A 12999-nucleotide genomic window follows, 5' to 3' on the forward strand; every position below is an offset into this window, starting at 1 on the left:
AACTTACAACATTGCCTCCATTACGGCGCGTCTACTTGAGTCACTTCAGTGCTGATAGGCTCGAAACAAGATGGCTGAGCCACCAGCCAAAGATGGTCTGGAGACTCCAAACATTCTCAAAAAACTCAAAGCAGAGAGAAAGCAGCATAGTTACAGAGATCTGCTCTCGAAATGGGGAATACCTATCAATGAATCCGAACCGGATATAGCAAAACATCTTGTATCCAAAATCTTTGAAGGTATGGCGAAGAACGTGTCACTGCAACATACAGGGAAAGCTCAGGGTTCTTCTTTTGAACAAAACTACCTGAATTCACAGAGGTGCGTCCAGGTCCAAGCGTTGGTCGACATGTTGCTACCAATTGCCAGTGGCTCCATTGAAAATGATCCATCCATATCTACGCCCCTGAAGGACAGATACGAGTCACACCCAATACCTTGGTGCTATTGTTCCGACCCCTGGGATCATGGAACCCTGTTGATGCGAAATAGATGGTACAATCTCTACGAGGGGATTCCAGACTTGGAGTATATGTTGATGCTGGTGCAAGCGGACCATTTCAGAGAAATGCTATGGTATCTCGAGCCAAAGCATTGGGATTACATGGTGGCCTCCCTTCGCCAGTATAGTACCAGTATCAAGGTCTTCGCTGAAGTCATCCATCTAGATTTTAGATGGCCATTTACTACCCGAGCTAGGCAGCTTCCCATGGAGCTGGCCTATGGCTACTTTAAAGAAAAACGACTGAGTGACTACCATCCCCATACAATAGTAGTCAATGACTCCAAAGAAGAAATCTATGGTGTCGCTGGATGGTTTAGGCATACTGAGTTTTACAAAATACTTCATTCTTTGGCCTCGATAGATAGAGCTCTATCCAACGAAGCGAATAAAAATCCTCCACCGTTTTGCATGATCAACTACAGTATCGCGGATGAATGGGCATGCATTTCTTGCCTGAAACGGAAACACTTGTGTCTATGTGAATACTCAGGAGGAAAAGATAAACTTTTCTTCCGTTCATCATTCTTACAACTGATGGACTGCAACGACGGACGTGGGACTGGCGTACGGTCCCTCATCAGAATCAGCGAGGGTGTGAACCTGGGAACTTTGAGAGGGAAATTACGAGATCCGGACCCCATCGGCTGTCCCTTAACCCTGATATCAGGGGAAATGAGAGGTGTCATCACAAAAGTCAACAAGCATGATTCTGGCAACTGGACTCGTTTCTTGAATCACTCCTGTGACCCCAATTCAAGTGTTATTTTCGGTATATACCAGGGAATTCCAACAGCAACAATCGTCACAACAAAGTGCATTCAGCCAATGCAGGAGGTAACGATAGACTATGGGAAAAAATACATTGACACGGTATTCTGGATCTGCCTGTGTAAGAGCCCAACATGCAGATATTCAAACGATGATGATGAGGATGAGGAAGATGACGAGTCTCTTTTCTCAGTGACGAAAGGAAGTCCTATCGAGTACCACTGCGGGAAGGAAGGGGTTTGATGTAACTAGTTTCCACATGCTTGCTATCTGGTTAATCTTAACAATGGTCAAGTCTTCGAGATTAGTTAGTTACTACTTAGCTTAGAATGTCAATTAATAAACCACAGTACACAACCTATTATCTTTATGGCCTCCTATTATTTCTATCTGGCAAGCATACAGAGTAGTCAACTCCCCCCCTAAGGCATCCCTCAACCACAGGCACTGGCTTCGGCTATCAGGAGTGGCGCCGAGCCCCCCCTTGCCCAGGTCACTAACCAACTAAATTCTGGGGCTCTTCAGGGTCCTCCCCGCAAGTATAAATGGCTATCTGACCGTCGCTCACTCCCTCGGCTCGTTTTCTCAGGCTCGAGAACATGAGACAGTGATCGCCAGCTGTGTTATTTTCATTATTTATTCCTTATAGAGTCTTTTCCTTTCTGTTAGCGTTCGTCGTTCTCTTTCGCAGCTCGATCGTCCCTTGCATTTAACATTTAACCCCGGAGGCCGCATTTGAAGTACTTCCTAGCAGACAGTCGACTATGCGGGGAACAGCGACGCTGCCATGGCAGCTCTCCAGACGGATCGCAAGCCTACCGAGGACGAGATGGAGCTGTCGCAGCTTATACGGAGTAGCTCAGAGTCGGAAGGCGTCTGGTCAGAGCTATGCTCGAGGGCCGTCGGAGGTTTGTTAATTAGGAACTTTCCCAGCTTTCCCCTGGTTGATCGTTGAGCTGACGGAAATTCCCCTTCTCGTGCGACGCAGCCGCCGTTATTTGAGCAGACGGTCGGCGATTACTTTGCGGATACTGTGAAGAAATATGGGGAGAGGACTGCGTTAGTTTTGGTGCTATCTGTTCTATTCTGTCGTTTGGGGAGGACTGACGTTGTTCGGACCGGACAGGGTTATTTCGAGACACCAGGGCCAGAGAGTGACATATGAGGAATTGGATCAGAGAAGCAATTCGCTAGCTCGTGGACTGGCGTCTACCGGCATCAACAAGGGTGACAGAGTGGCCGTGTCATTGGGAAACGGACTAGAATATGCCATTGTGAGGACACAGTGAAGCAATATGGGAGAGACTGCGGAGCTGACCATGGATTTCATAGGCGACATATGCTCTGTTCAAACTGGGAGCAGTCCTGGTAAGTACATCTTCATTTACCCATGTTCGGTGACAGACAGCTACTGATATCATACCCAGGTCCCTCTTAATCCATCGTTCAATTTCAACCAGGTGGCATCTGCCCTCAGCCATCTGGAGGCCTCTCACTTGATCATAAGTACCGAAGTCAACCTGCCTCGAAAAGACCCTCGGTCGAACATTCCCTTGCTGCAGGAGCTTGTTCCCGATCTTCAGTCCGTCAAACTCCAGTCTACTGTCAGCTCCCTCAAACAGATCATCCTAGTCCAGAACGATGCCGGTCGAGTTGATACCTCCGCGTTAAAATGTATCACACCATATACATCGATATATTCCGAGCTTCCACAGGACATGAAGGCCCTGCCCGACCAGGGACTCTCTCCAACTGATGTTGTGAATATCCAATTCACCTCCGGGACAACATCGATGCCCAAGGCAGCATGCCTGAGCCACCGATCGATATTAAACAATGGGGTGCAAATTGGGGATAGAATGTTGCTCACGCCCAAGGATATCGTATGCTGTCCTCCGCCGCTTTTCCACTGCTTCGGATGTATCCTTGGATACATGGCAACAGCCACTCATGGATCAGCCATAGTCTTCCCAACCGAATCCTTCAACGCAGTAGCAACGTTGAAAGCTGTGCAGGAAGAGAAGTGCACGGCACTCTATGGCGTACCGACCATGTTCATAGAGGAGCTCGACCTGCTTGCAGACGGTGTCGTACCCTATGAGGGATTCCAGTACCTGCGCACTGGCATTGCAGCCGGCAGCAGCGTGCCATCTGAACTGATGAAGAAGCTACACAAGACGCTCAACCTGACTGAGCTGACAATATGCTACGGTATGACGGAGACGAGCCCCGTCTCGACGATGACTGCAACGGACGACCCGATTGAGAAGCGGCTGAACACTGTGGGCAAGTTACTTCCACATGTCGAAGCCAAAGTGGTCAATCCTCTAGATTACGATCAAATACTCCCTCTGGGCGAGAGGGGTGAGCTGGCTGTCAGCGGATATCATGTCATGAAGGAATATTGGGGAGCACCCGAGAAGACTGCCGCGGTGATGGTGCCAGACTCTGAAGGGAAGATATGGATGCATGTGAGTATAGCTTCTTTTTTGTTTTGCTTCTTCCTATTCTTGTTTACGGTCTCTAATCTATTCGTCCACAAGACCGGTGACGAAGCTTCAATGTCCGCCGACGGATACATCACCATCACCGGGCGTATCAAGGACCTGATCATCCGTGGGGGCGAGAATATTCACCCTCTTGAGGTCGAAAACTGCCTTCTCGCTCACCCCAGCGTGTCCAACGTATCTGTGCTAGGGGTCCCCGACGAGCGCTACGGGGAAGCCGTTGCCGCGTTTGTGGTAACACACGCCGAAGGGGAGGGCAAGGTGACGTCTGCAGAGATCAAGAGCTGGGTTCGGGGCAAACTGAGCCATCATCTAGGTAAGTGAGTTGAGAGTCGAGAGCTGTCGCCCATCCCATCTGCACCACCATTCCCATCCCATCCCATCCCGGACAACTTCCTTGATCCCTTCACCGAGGCCGAAAGCCAGGGCAAAAAAGCAAGTCGTCCCAACTCGATGGGATGGTCGCCGTGTCTGCCCTACCCTGCGATCATCCCGCCAAGGCCACCCTGGCAAGGCTTGATTTTGCTTATTTGAGGTTATTCGACTGTGATGTCTGTTTGTTTTTCCTCCCTTTGGCTCTTCGCTTCAAGATGTCTGGCCTCGCGATAAGCTGGTTTGGTATCTTGCTGCATTGCCAGCACATGGGCAGAGTCGTTGTTTCATAACACTCGCACAGCATATACCCAGCATGGAGCTGCGGATGGCTGATCCTATACCCGCGATTGACTGATTCCCCAAGATGGAAAATTGGTCATGACCAATTGTCGCTAGCGCGAGCAGGAGACTCCGCTTAACAGCGTCCAATTGTCTCGCTGTCATTTAATCTATCGCAAAATTACCATTCTCCCCATTATATACTTCCACGCATACGGAGTGTATATAAAGTATTCCACACCACCAGGTTGCGACGATGGCCGTGCAACCTATCCTCCAAGGTCTCCATGTGATCCATGTGGAGTCCACGAGAGTGGCAGTGGCTGGCAACTAGCGCAAGCTTCCCATGTCTGCAAGACTAGGACTGTTTCTGTCAAGCGTCCTGGCCTCGCTGCATGTCCGCTCGCCTGAATGCTTGTCACGGCACAGGGGGGCCTGCTGCTGCACCTTTTGTGTCTCCTGCCCCCTCTTTCCCCCTTTTTTTGAGTTGCATTCGTTCGCCCTCGCTCGCCATCACTGTCCATTCGGCTGTCGACCCGGTGCTACGAATCCGTGCCATTAACAGAGCTGAAGCTCTCATCTCAACGCTCAAGCCCTCTTTTCCAATTATTTTACCTTTGTCCCATCACCGGTTTATATATACACAGAGTCAAATCCTTCGAAGCCCAGTTCCCCGGAGAATTTCCCCATGGATATTTCTCTTTTCTCCCTGGGCTTTCTTTCTTTTTTCTTCGTTGCCTTAGTTACCCCATTATTCTACGACTCGCCTTTCGCCTTTCTCCCCTCTCCCTCCCGCTTCTTGCATTTTATTCTGGGCTGATTTTTCGGTCACCGGCGCTAACGACGATCACTTCCTGCTTAACAGTGCCTAAATATATCTTCTACATCGATGCCTCGGACTTCCCAAAGACCGCTAGTGGCAAGATACAGAAATTCAAGCTTCGTGAACGTGCCATTGAGCTGATCAAGGAAGGCCAGCACCAGTAAATGGTAGCGGCATCGGCAGCGGCACGGCAGCACAAACTGAGCGAACTTGAAACAAGCTCAAGCGGCAGAAAGTGAATTGGTTGCTTTTCCCGGGTATTTTGGATATCGAAACGTGGAATCGAGTGAACCTGTCACTGGGTATGGCCATGGCTTGTTTTTCTTTGGGAGCAGCATGAGAGAATTAACCACCACTATCCCGCATGCTCGCCCCCTATCTATCTGATTCATCTCCCGCTTTCGCATCCGCATCCGCATCCGCTGCCTTGACCTGACCTCCTGCCTCGTCACCCCCTCCATCGCCTCCCACCCCTGCGATATATATTGTTTATGTTTCTCCATATGTCGTCATCAAAATGGAGGCATTCTCATGTAAGTACTTAAGTACGGGTGCACTATTGAGTATTTAAATGGGGCACCATAGGTACCCATACAACTAAGTAGTTTTACCAGACAAGTGTAAAGTACAGGATAACTAGCGCGTATGTAAAAACTGGGAAAACCTTTCTCGTATCTTCTCCGGATTACCCTGAGGCGGAAGAGATAGGGATATAAAGTAGCCTCGTATCCTTTTTATGTTCACAATTTTGGTTTAAGGATAGATTGGGTGAACTAGGCTGCTCCAGAGTTCTTTGAAGCGAGGTGCTTTCGAACCGAAACTGACGTCGCTACCCGTTCTCTCCGAGTTGCAGGTCAAGAGTAATAATCGTAAAATAGATGAAACAGAAGCGAGCCAGGAGAGACTCTTGCTGGATAGATATATTTGGAAGCGCCCTGGTAGTATCACGTGATGGTGTATTTTTGTGAGCCTGTCTTGTTGGTCAAACGTTGGGGCCTCAGCTACAACGTCCTTGAAGAGCCTCTGCTATGCAGCAGCCTGGATGCCTTGCGGCTCAAGTCGTGACCGTTGGAAGGGTTGAGCTGGATACCCTTTGATACTCCAGTGGGATGCAGCTAGGAACGGATATATCCGTGAAAGGGCCATGCTACCACATGACGGGGTCAGTCAACAAGGTCAATATCCAGTACTCTGTAGGTACTGGAAGCTTAGAAATGACGACGACTACATCAGCTCAGGAATGAGGAACATGGAAGATTACTCATGATACGAATTCCTCCGATCCATCTAGCAGGAGTCACCGGCAGTATGCCATAGGAGTCACGGCTCCTTATCTCATGGCAGATGACTCTTATGGACAAAAAAAGTTGATGTTGATACCGATGTCGAAAACGATACCCGAAGAATCGAATCAAAGACAGCCTTCCGAGCATATGCAAGGGGCCACGAAGAATGCTGCAAGGGACTCTCACCTTGACGATTCAAGGCCTTTGTGACCATATGATCTCGAGTTAACACGGAGTCATTACTATATCCAGGACTAACAAGGCGAGGCACAAGTCATGGTTGCCCAGAAGGTATTTACCTGTGGCAAGGCCAGACGTGAGCTGGGTCCACGTACTTTGATATACGTGGATGCCATGGCCAGTTCCGTGAGAACCTTTCGACGTGCGTGAGACGCCCGACAGATATTATATTTTATTATATGTATGCTTACCTTATAAGCACAACGCAACGGTCACTCAGCAGGCATCCCTGGCGGGCTGGGCTATATATAATTCGAGAGCAACCACCAGGATAAAAGCGGATACTCACTGACCCAGCAAATTGATGAAAAAAACATACTTACAAGCTTACTTGCAGGGATATGGATGAGGAATTACTTCCTTACTTTACAATACACGCATAACTCCCAAATTTACGATACTGTATGTAAGTCAGTACCTCTATACCAAGCCCGGCAAGGGGAGTCGCTCCGTTGACAACTTGCACTGCCGACATATACGAGAGGCAGGCAGACATCGAAGGTCGAGTTGAGAATTGAGCATCAAGAAGAGGGTGAATTAAGCCTTCTTGTCGTGGGCCAAGGTGCATGAACATCTCCATCTGGTGGTGGACGTTGGAAAGTAGAAGTGGAAGTGGAAGTATTTTTAACGGCAGGCGAGCTTGACGCGGAATATTAAAAAGTATGAAATGTGCCTTTCATGGCCAGAAGCAGAAAAAGAGTGTTCGGCGCACGGTCAGGGTACATCGCTACTTACATCGCTACATCGACATTTTTGACATCAAATTTATCGCCATCGCGGTGGTGAACTTGGACGGGTAGTTGGAAGTTGCAAGTTATGCGCCACTCGCTTCCATCTCGATCAGCTGTGCTGTGCGCAAAAAGCCACCGACCCACGAACGCGGCGATGGATTTACACAAATACCTGGGGAAAATACACCGTCATAACTCGGGGTAGCGCAAGCCATCCAACAGCAAACAACAGCCCGAAGGAAGGACGTTGTTGGTCTTGCCGCTTCCATCTGCCATATCTGCCAGGCGGCTGAAATCAAGCTAGTGTGTTTGCTTGACGGTATATACGGGGATGGCAAGAGTGATGTTCAGCATGCTCTATCTAGTATGTGATGGGCTGTCATATGATGGCACGCAACGGACGGTCGAGCTGCTTCGTGGGCTGTAAGGGCATCTCGATAGGTCAAACGTGAGGACAGACAGTGAGAGCAAGAGAGGCGGGAATCGACTCGGCAGCTCGGCATGTCGGCAGTTCTGCACATCATCACCCTCATCATCGCCATGGCATGACATCCTGTCCCATCCTTTTGCTCCTTGATCTGAAACTCGGCCCATCGCCCATCCACCCCTCTCCTGCCGGCCTTCTTCAGCCAAAAAAAAAAAAAAAGAGAATCTTTCATCGCTTATCACACGCCCGTCTCCCGTCCCCGTCTTCATCTCCCCTTCTTCATCTCGCGCGAGAGGAAAAGAAAAGTTTGCAATCCCCACGCACGGTCCGCGGAAAAGCCCCTGCTTGGCTCCCGTTAAAGCAGCACTGCTTCATTTCCTAAACAGGCCTAGTGTAAGAACAAGGTGCAAAACAGGGTCCAAGCTTCTTTTTCACCCTGCATGACATGATTACATAAGTCTGCATAAGGGATAAAAATAGACACTGAACTCAACTCGCCCGCATAAAAAGACTTGCTTAGCTAATATTCTCTTCCATGCCGCGTTTGGCGCTGAATAAAAAGCAGGAAGAAGAGCAAGAAGGCCTCCTGCCTGCCTGCCTGCCTGCATGGTTGATGGGATGGCTGGGTGTTCTGGCCCTGGCCTGCTCCCATGACTGAAGAGATTTTTTTTTTTCTTCCTTACTTCTGTTTAAGCATATACTCCACGGAGCAGTGTAAGTAAGTTGCTGACAGGGTGGTCGGAAACATCAGCAAGCGGTTTCATATTTTTATCCCCGAGCACAACACAGTTCCCATACCAGCTAGTCTTTAGGTGCTCCATATTGGTATAGACCTGTGGCCTCTCCGGATGCGGCATTTAGCACTAAGACGATAAAAAAAAAAAAAAAATACACACTTCTGACACAAGCGGGCCTCTCTCTCACCGTCCGCCGCCCTCCTTTTTCATCTCCTCCGATCGTTCGTTCGGCCTCACCGCGCCTCCGTCCGTCCGTCTTGCCATCCCATCTTATATCGTCATCTGTCCCTTTGCCGTCCTCCACACTCCGCACAGCCAACATCATAATATTTTTTCTTATATATATATATATGTACGTGGGTGGTTATGCACTTATGTAACCAACACGAAAGGGAGAGAGGGGGCCACGCAGCCGAACCGATCTCATCGCATCGCATTCATGCATGTCATGTCCAAGCAGTCGTCAAGCCCTTGGCGAGATCGCACAGCCTGCCTGCCTGCCCCTTCCACGCAGCATTTTTTCGAGTCGTCTAAAGTCGTGGCATTTTTCAGCGATTCCCATGGTGTAAGTAAGTATCATGATCGTTGCCATGGTCATGGTCATGGTCATGGTGCTGCCCCCTCGATCCCTGGCCCGTCCTGTCCCTTCGTATCGGGGCGACCTGCGCACGTTCGTCCAATCCCTCATCGGCGATTAGTGATGTTCATGGGCCGCCCGGGTTAAGTCAGTAGTATGTAAGTATATACTTATGTATCGCCCCAGCCAAAGATGAGTGAGCAGGTACTGGCCGGAGAATACATGCGAAGTTCCGCGCTGGCCGCAGGGAAAGGCAAAGGCAAAAAAGCGAGCCAAAGGAAAATAAGGGAAGCTTTTTCTGGAACTTACGGGGATGGACATGGGGCATGCATGGGTTTTGGGGTGGACTGTATGTACGTATGGTCACGTATGTATGTATGGTAATTACGGTAAGGCGGTTCCAGGACAAGCAGAAGAAAGACGCCAGTTAGAGAGCAAGACAAGAGGAGATAGACGACAACGAAGAGGAAGAAGAGGAGAAGAAGAGAAGAAGAAGAAGAGTTCGACGACAATGGTAGGTTATGCTGTCATGCCCCCATGGGGTAACCAGAGAATTGAAGAGACAGAGATAAGGGGGAGAGAGAGAGGGAGAAGACCAGCCTCGAGCCTCTCTTGCTTTGCCGCCGGGGCTAACGCCGTCTCTTTCGGCCGCTGCAACGTTCCATCTCTCGTCTTCTGCTCTACCCATCCGTTGCAGTGACACTACATACTCCATACTTACTTACAGGCTTTTCAAAGAGTCTTTTTTATCTGCGGAGTATTGAGAGCTTATGTTTTTATCATCTGCCATCGCCACGTCACGTGGGTTTATCTCGAAGTCGCCTGGTAGTTAATACTTAGTAGTCAGTTAGTTAGTGGTTAAGTTGGTGGGACGACCAAGCCATGCCGGCCATGCCATGCCCTGCCGTGCTCAACCAGCCATGTAACCCGTTAGATTACTCTAATATAAAGAAGTTCAGGAGGAGGATGATGGGAGGGACAGGACGGGTGGTGCAGGAGAGTCGGTAAACGGCCCTGGTGTATCCCTTGACCATGGCCGTTGTCGAGCACTGCTCACCGTCAGTTTGTTATACTTATATTATTACCCTGGAAGTAAGTATCGCCATGCTGATCAACAGACAAGTACCCCTAGGTATCTATTTCTCCATCGAGCAGTGAGCGTCCTTCAGGCAGTATTTATTTATTTATTAATACTTACTTAACTGTCCCATGTCAGCGGTAGAGTTAACTAGCAGCTAGCCACTGCGGCCCGTCAGTCGGAGCTTTTACTGGGCAGTTAGTTCACCACGACCACGACTAACTAGCCTAACTAACTACCACGGCATCGCCTGCTTAGGCGTACTACCGGCGACATGCAAACAGACAGAGAGAGACACACATTTTAAAAGGACGTTTCATCAAGCAAGCCCTGGAGCCTAAGAGTTAACGTCTGAACTCAAGCCGTGCGTGCGTTCCCTTGCTGGCCAGCCCACCAGCCCGTCCAGCCCGTCAATGGCGCCTCGTAATGGATTATGTCTCCTCAGGGGGGGAGGGTTTCTTTTCTCTCCATGTCAGAAATGCGGTATTTTCTTCGAGACAGTCACGGATGCTAGTTAGCTAGCTAGCTGGCAGGCCAGCTTATTTCTCCGCCCGGTAACTCGTTCAATTAACTCCCTGGTAGCCCTGTTTGACATGGCGGTCGGTGAGTGGACGCGCAGGGAGGTTGATGATTATTGGGAAGAGAAGAGGATCCCTTAGTTAGCTCAAGCTAAGTTAGAGCTGGAAGCCCGGATGGGACGCTCCCTTTCCTCCTTTCTACCCGATGGTGAAACCACAAGCTGGCCTCTGTAGCTTCATGCAAAAGCAAACCAACCGAGAACAGGCCCGGCAGTTGAAGTCGTGTGTTATTCTCACCCTCTCTCCACCCAAAAAGAAAGAAAGAAAGAAAGAAAGAAGAAGAAAAGCCAGCCTATTACGAACCGGCCGAAGCTTGAATGCAATTGACTTGGGGTCCTTTCCAACTCGTGAGGCGATGTTTCTTTTTCAAACCGATATCCATCGGCCATCGGTATTATTATTGAGAGCACTTTAGCTCGTTTAGTTGGTTAGCTGTTATTAGTTATTCCTTCTGTCCTGTGTCCTGCATGCATTATATGCAACAACAAGCATCCCATACACCCACCGCATCCCCCGTCCAACCAGTCATAGTCACTGGGGCCCAAGCAGAGCTTTTTTTTTTGCTTCTTTCTTCACCCTTTCGGCATGTCTGAGAGTCCTTTTTTTTTCTCTCTTCAAGCTTGTCTTGGCTGAGACTGGGGGATTTCGAAAGGAACTGGCGGCTAGCGGGAATAAATCAATTAGCTGGCAGGTCGATGGGGGGGGAGGGAATAACGGATGTGCTATTACTGGCTTGTTGGGGGAAAGGGGCACGCGACCGACCGCTCTTCCACTGTACACGAAGATGAAGATGGAGATGTAGAGACACCGATGAAAAAGATGTAAGAAGAGAGATGGAGAGTGATGTTATTATGTAACTGGCAACTGGCCAGTCGGATGTTTTTGAGGAGAAGCCTGAAAGGGGGGTGTGGGTGGGCAGAAGGCGAAGAAGGATACACTCGGAAGACCAGGCCAGCAGCAGCACTGCCTGATAGTCATAGCAGAGAATAGAGAGATAAGTCATTGGTGATATGAGCATGGACTCGAGAGGCGTCGAGCATGGCACATCGCATGGCATGGCTGGCCCTTACTCTCCGACTAGCTTGAAGGCGTGAAGGCGTGAAGGCTTGAAGGGCCTGAGGGATGCTCGGGATGTCCATCTTTGGCGTCCTACTCTCCGGCACCCGTTCCCGTGGAAGTAAAAGTACCTAACCTACCTAGCAAGCCATCCTGTACGGAGTTAACCAGTGAGTAAACCAGCGAGCCACGCGGACGCTTTTTGTTCTTTTTCTCCGTGGGATAGGATGCCGGTCTGATACTCTTGCTGGTTACTCTGGCTTCGGTTACAAAACATCCAAGAATGAAGAAGACAAGAGACCAAGAAGGAGTCTTTCTCCTGATCTTCAGCCAAGCAGGGCCTATGGTCTGCCATCGACATCCACGGCTCTGCAGCAGTAAGTAGTAGTGTAGTCCAAGCCGGCCTCGCCCTGCCTTGGCCCTTTTTTTACTTGTTCGACCTGACTAGTCCATGATGGATGGCTGTGACTGTCGTGATATTCCTGGATATTCCTTTTGCAGGCTGACGTCGTCCAGCAGGAAGAGCTAGAAGTCAGAAGTCAGAAGTCAGAAGTAAAAGAGAGAGAGAAGATACGAAGATGGGCAGAAAGAAGCCTCGAGAGCCGGGCAAAAAAGAAAAACAGAGCAAAGCACGCAAAGACGAAGCAGAAGCCAGCAGAAGAAGAAGAAGAAGAAGCTAAGAGGCGCGAGAGATATAAGAAAGGCCTCGCTTTCCCCAGACTTGCCCCAGACTCTCTCCCCCCGTCTCCGTCTCCGTCCCCGGACTCGCTCTTCTTGACTCTGATCTTGTCCAACTCTTCTCTTCTCTACTCTCCTTCTCGACTTGACTTCTATCATCATCGCCGTCGCCGTCGCCGTCCTTCGTCCTGCCATCAAGTCTCGCTGTAAGTAAATGACATCATGTTCGCCCTTCGCCGTCCTCCTCTTCGCCTTCCCTGACCGTCACGTAACGTCACAATACATCCCGGCAAGGCGGCCTCCCCCTTCCTTGGCCAGCTCTCTTCTGTCTCGTCCTGTCACGCCCCGTCACGC

At 49.7% G+C, this 12999-nt stretch overlaps 4 protein-coding genes across 4 annotated transcripts; 3 read left to right on the forward strand and 1 right to left on the reverse strand.

Annotated features, from left to right (window-relative positions):
- Positions 1-70: 70 nt before the first annotated feature.
- ARB_06662 (SET domain protein) lies at positions 71-1516 on the forward strand (the record flags this gene model as incomplete). Its single annotated transcript, XM_003014859.1, has 1 exon — positions 71-1516. The coding sequence occupies one exon, from the start codon at positions 71-73 to the stop codon at positions 1514-1516; it is 1446 nt and encodes a 481-aa protein (XP_003014905.1).
- A 1096-nt stretch (positions 1517-2612) lies between these two features.
- ARB_06663 (long-chain-fatty-acid-CoA ligase, putative) lies at positions 2613-4445 on the forward strand (the record flags this gene model as incomplete). The annotated part of the gene is made up of 3 exons (XM_003014860.1): positions 2613-2641; positions 2751-4096; positions 4207-4445. The coding sequence occupies 3 exons, from the start codon at positions 2613-2615 to the stop codon at positions 4443-4445; spliced, it is 1614 nt and encodes a 537-aa protein (XP_003014906.1).
- Positions 4446-9682: 5237 nt separating this feature from the next.
- On the reverse strand, positions 9683-9943 carry ARB_06664 (uncharacterized protein; the record flags this gene model as incomplete). Its single annotated transcript, XM_003014861.1, has 1 exon — positions 9683-9943. One exon carries the CDS (start codon positions 9941-9943, stop codon positions 9683-9685), a length of 261 nt encoding a protein of 86 aa, XP_003014907.1.
- A 2307-nt stretch (positions 9944-12250) lies between these two features.
- On the forward strand, positions 12251-12855 carry ARB_06665 (uncharacterized protein; the record flags this gene model as incomplete). Its single annotated transcript, XM_003014862.1, has 2 exons — positions 12251-12313; positions 12469-12855. The coding sequence occupies 2 exons, from the start codon at positions 12251-12253 to the stop codon at positions 12853-12855; spliced, it is 450 nt and encodes a 149-aa protein (XP_003014908.1).
- Between the last annotated feature and the right edge of the window lie 144 nt (positions 12856-12999).

This window comes from Trichophyton benhamiae (genome assembly GCF_000151125.1).
Source record: "Trichophyton benhamiae CBS 112371 chromosome Unknown contig00476.0, whole genome shotgun sequence".
Taxonomy (NCBI): domain Eukaryota; kingdom Fungi; phylum Ascomycota; class Eurotiomycetes; order Onygenales; family Arthrodermataceae; genus Trichophyton; species Trichophyton benhamiae.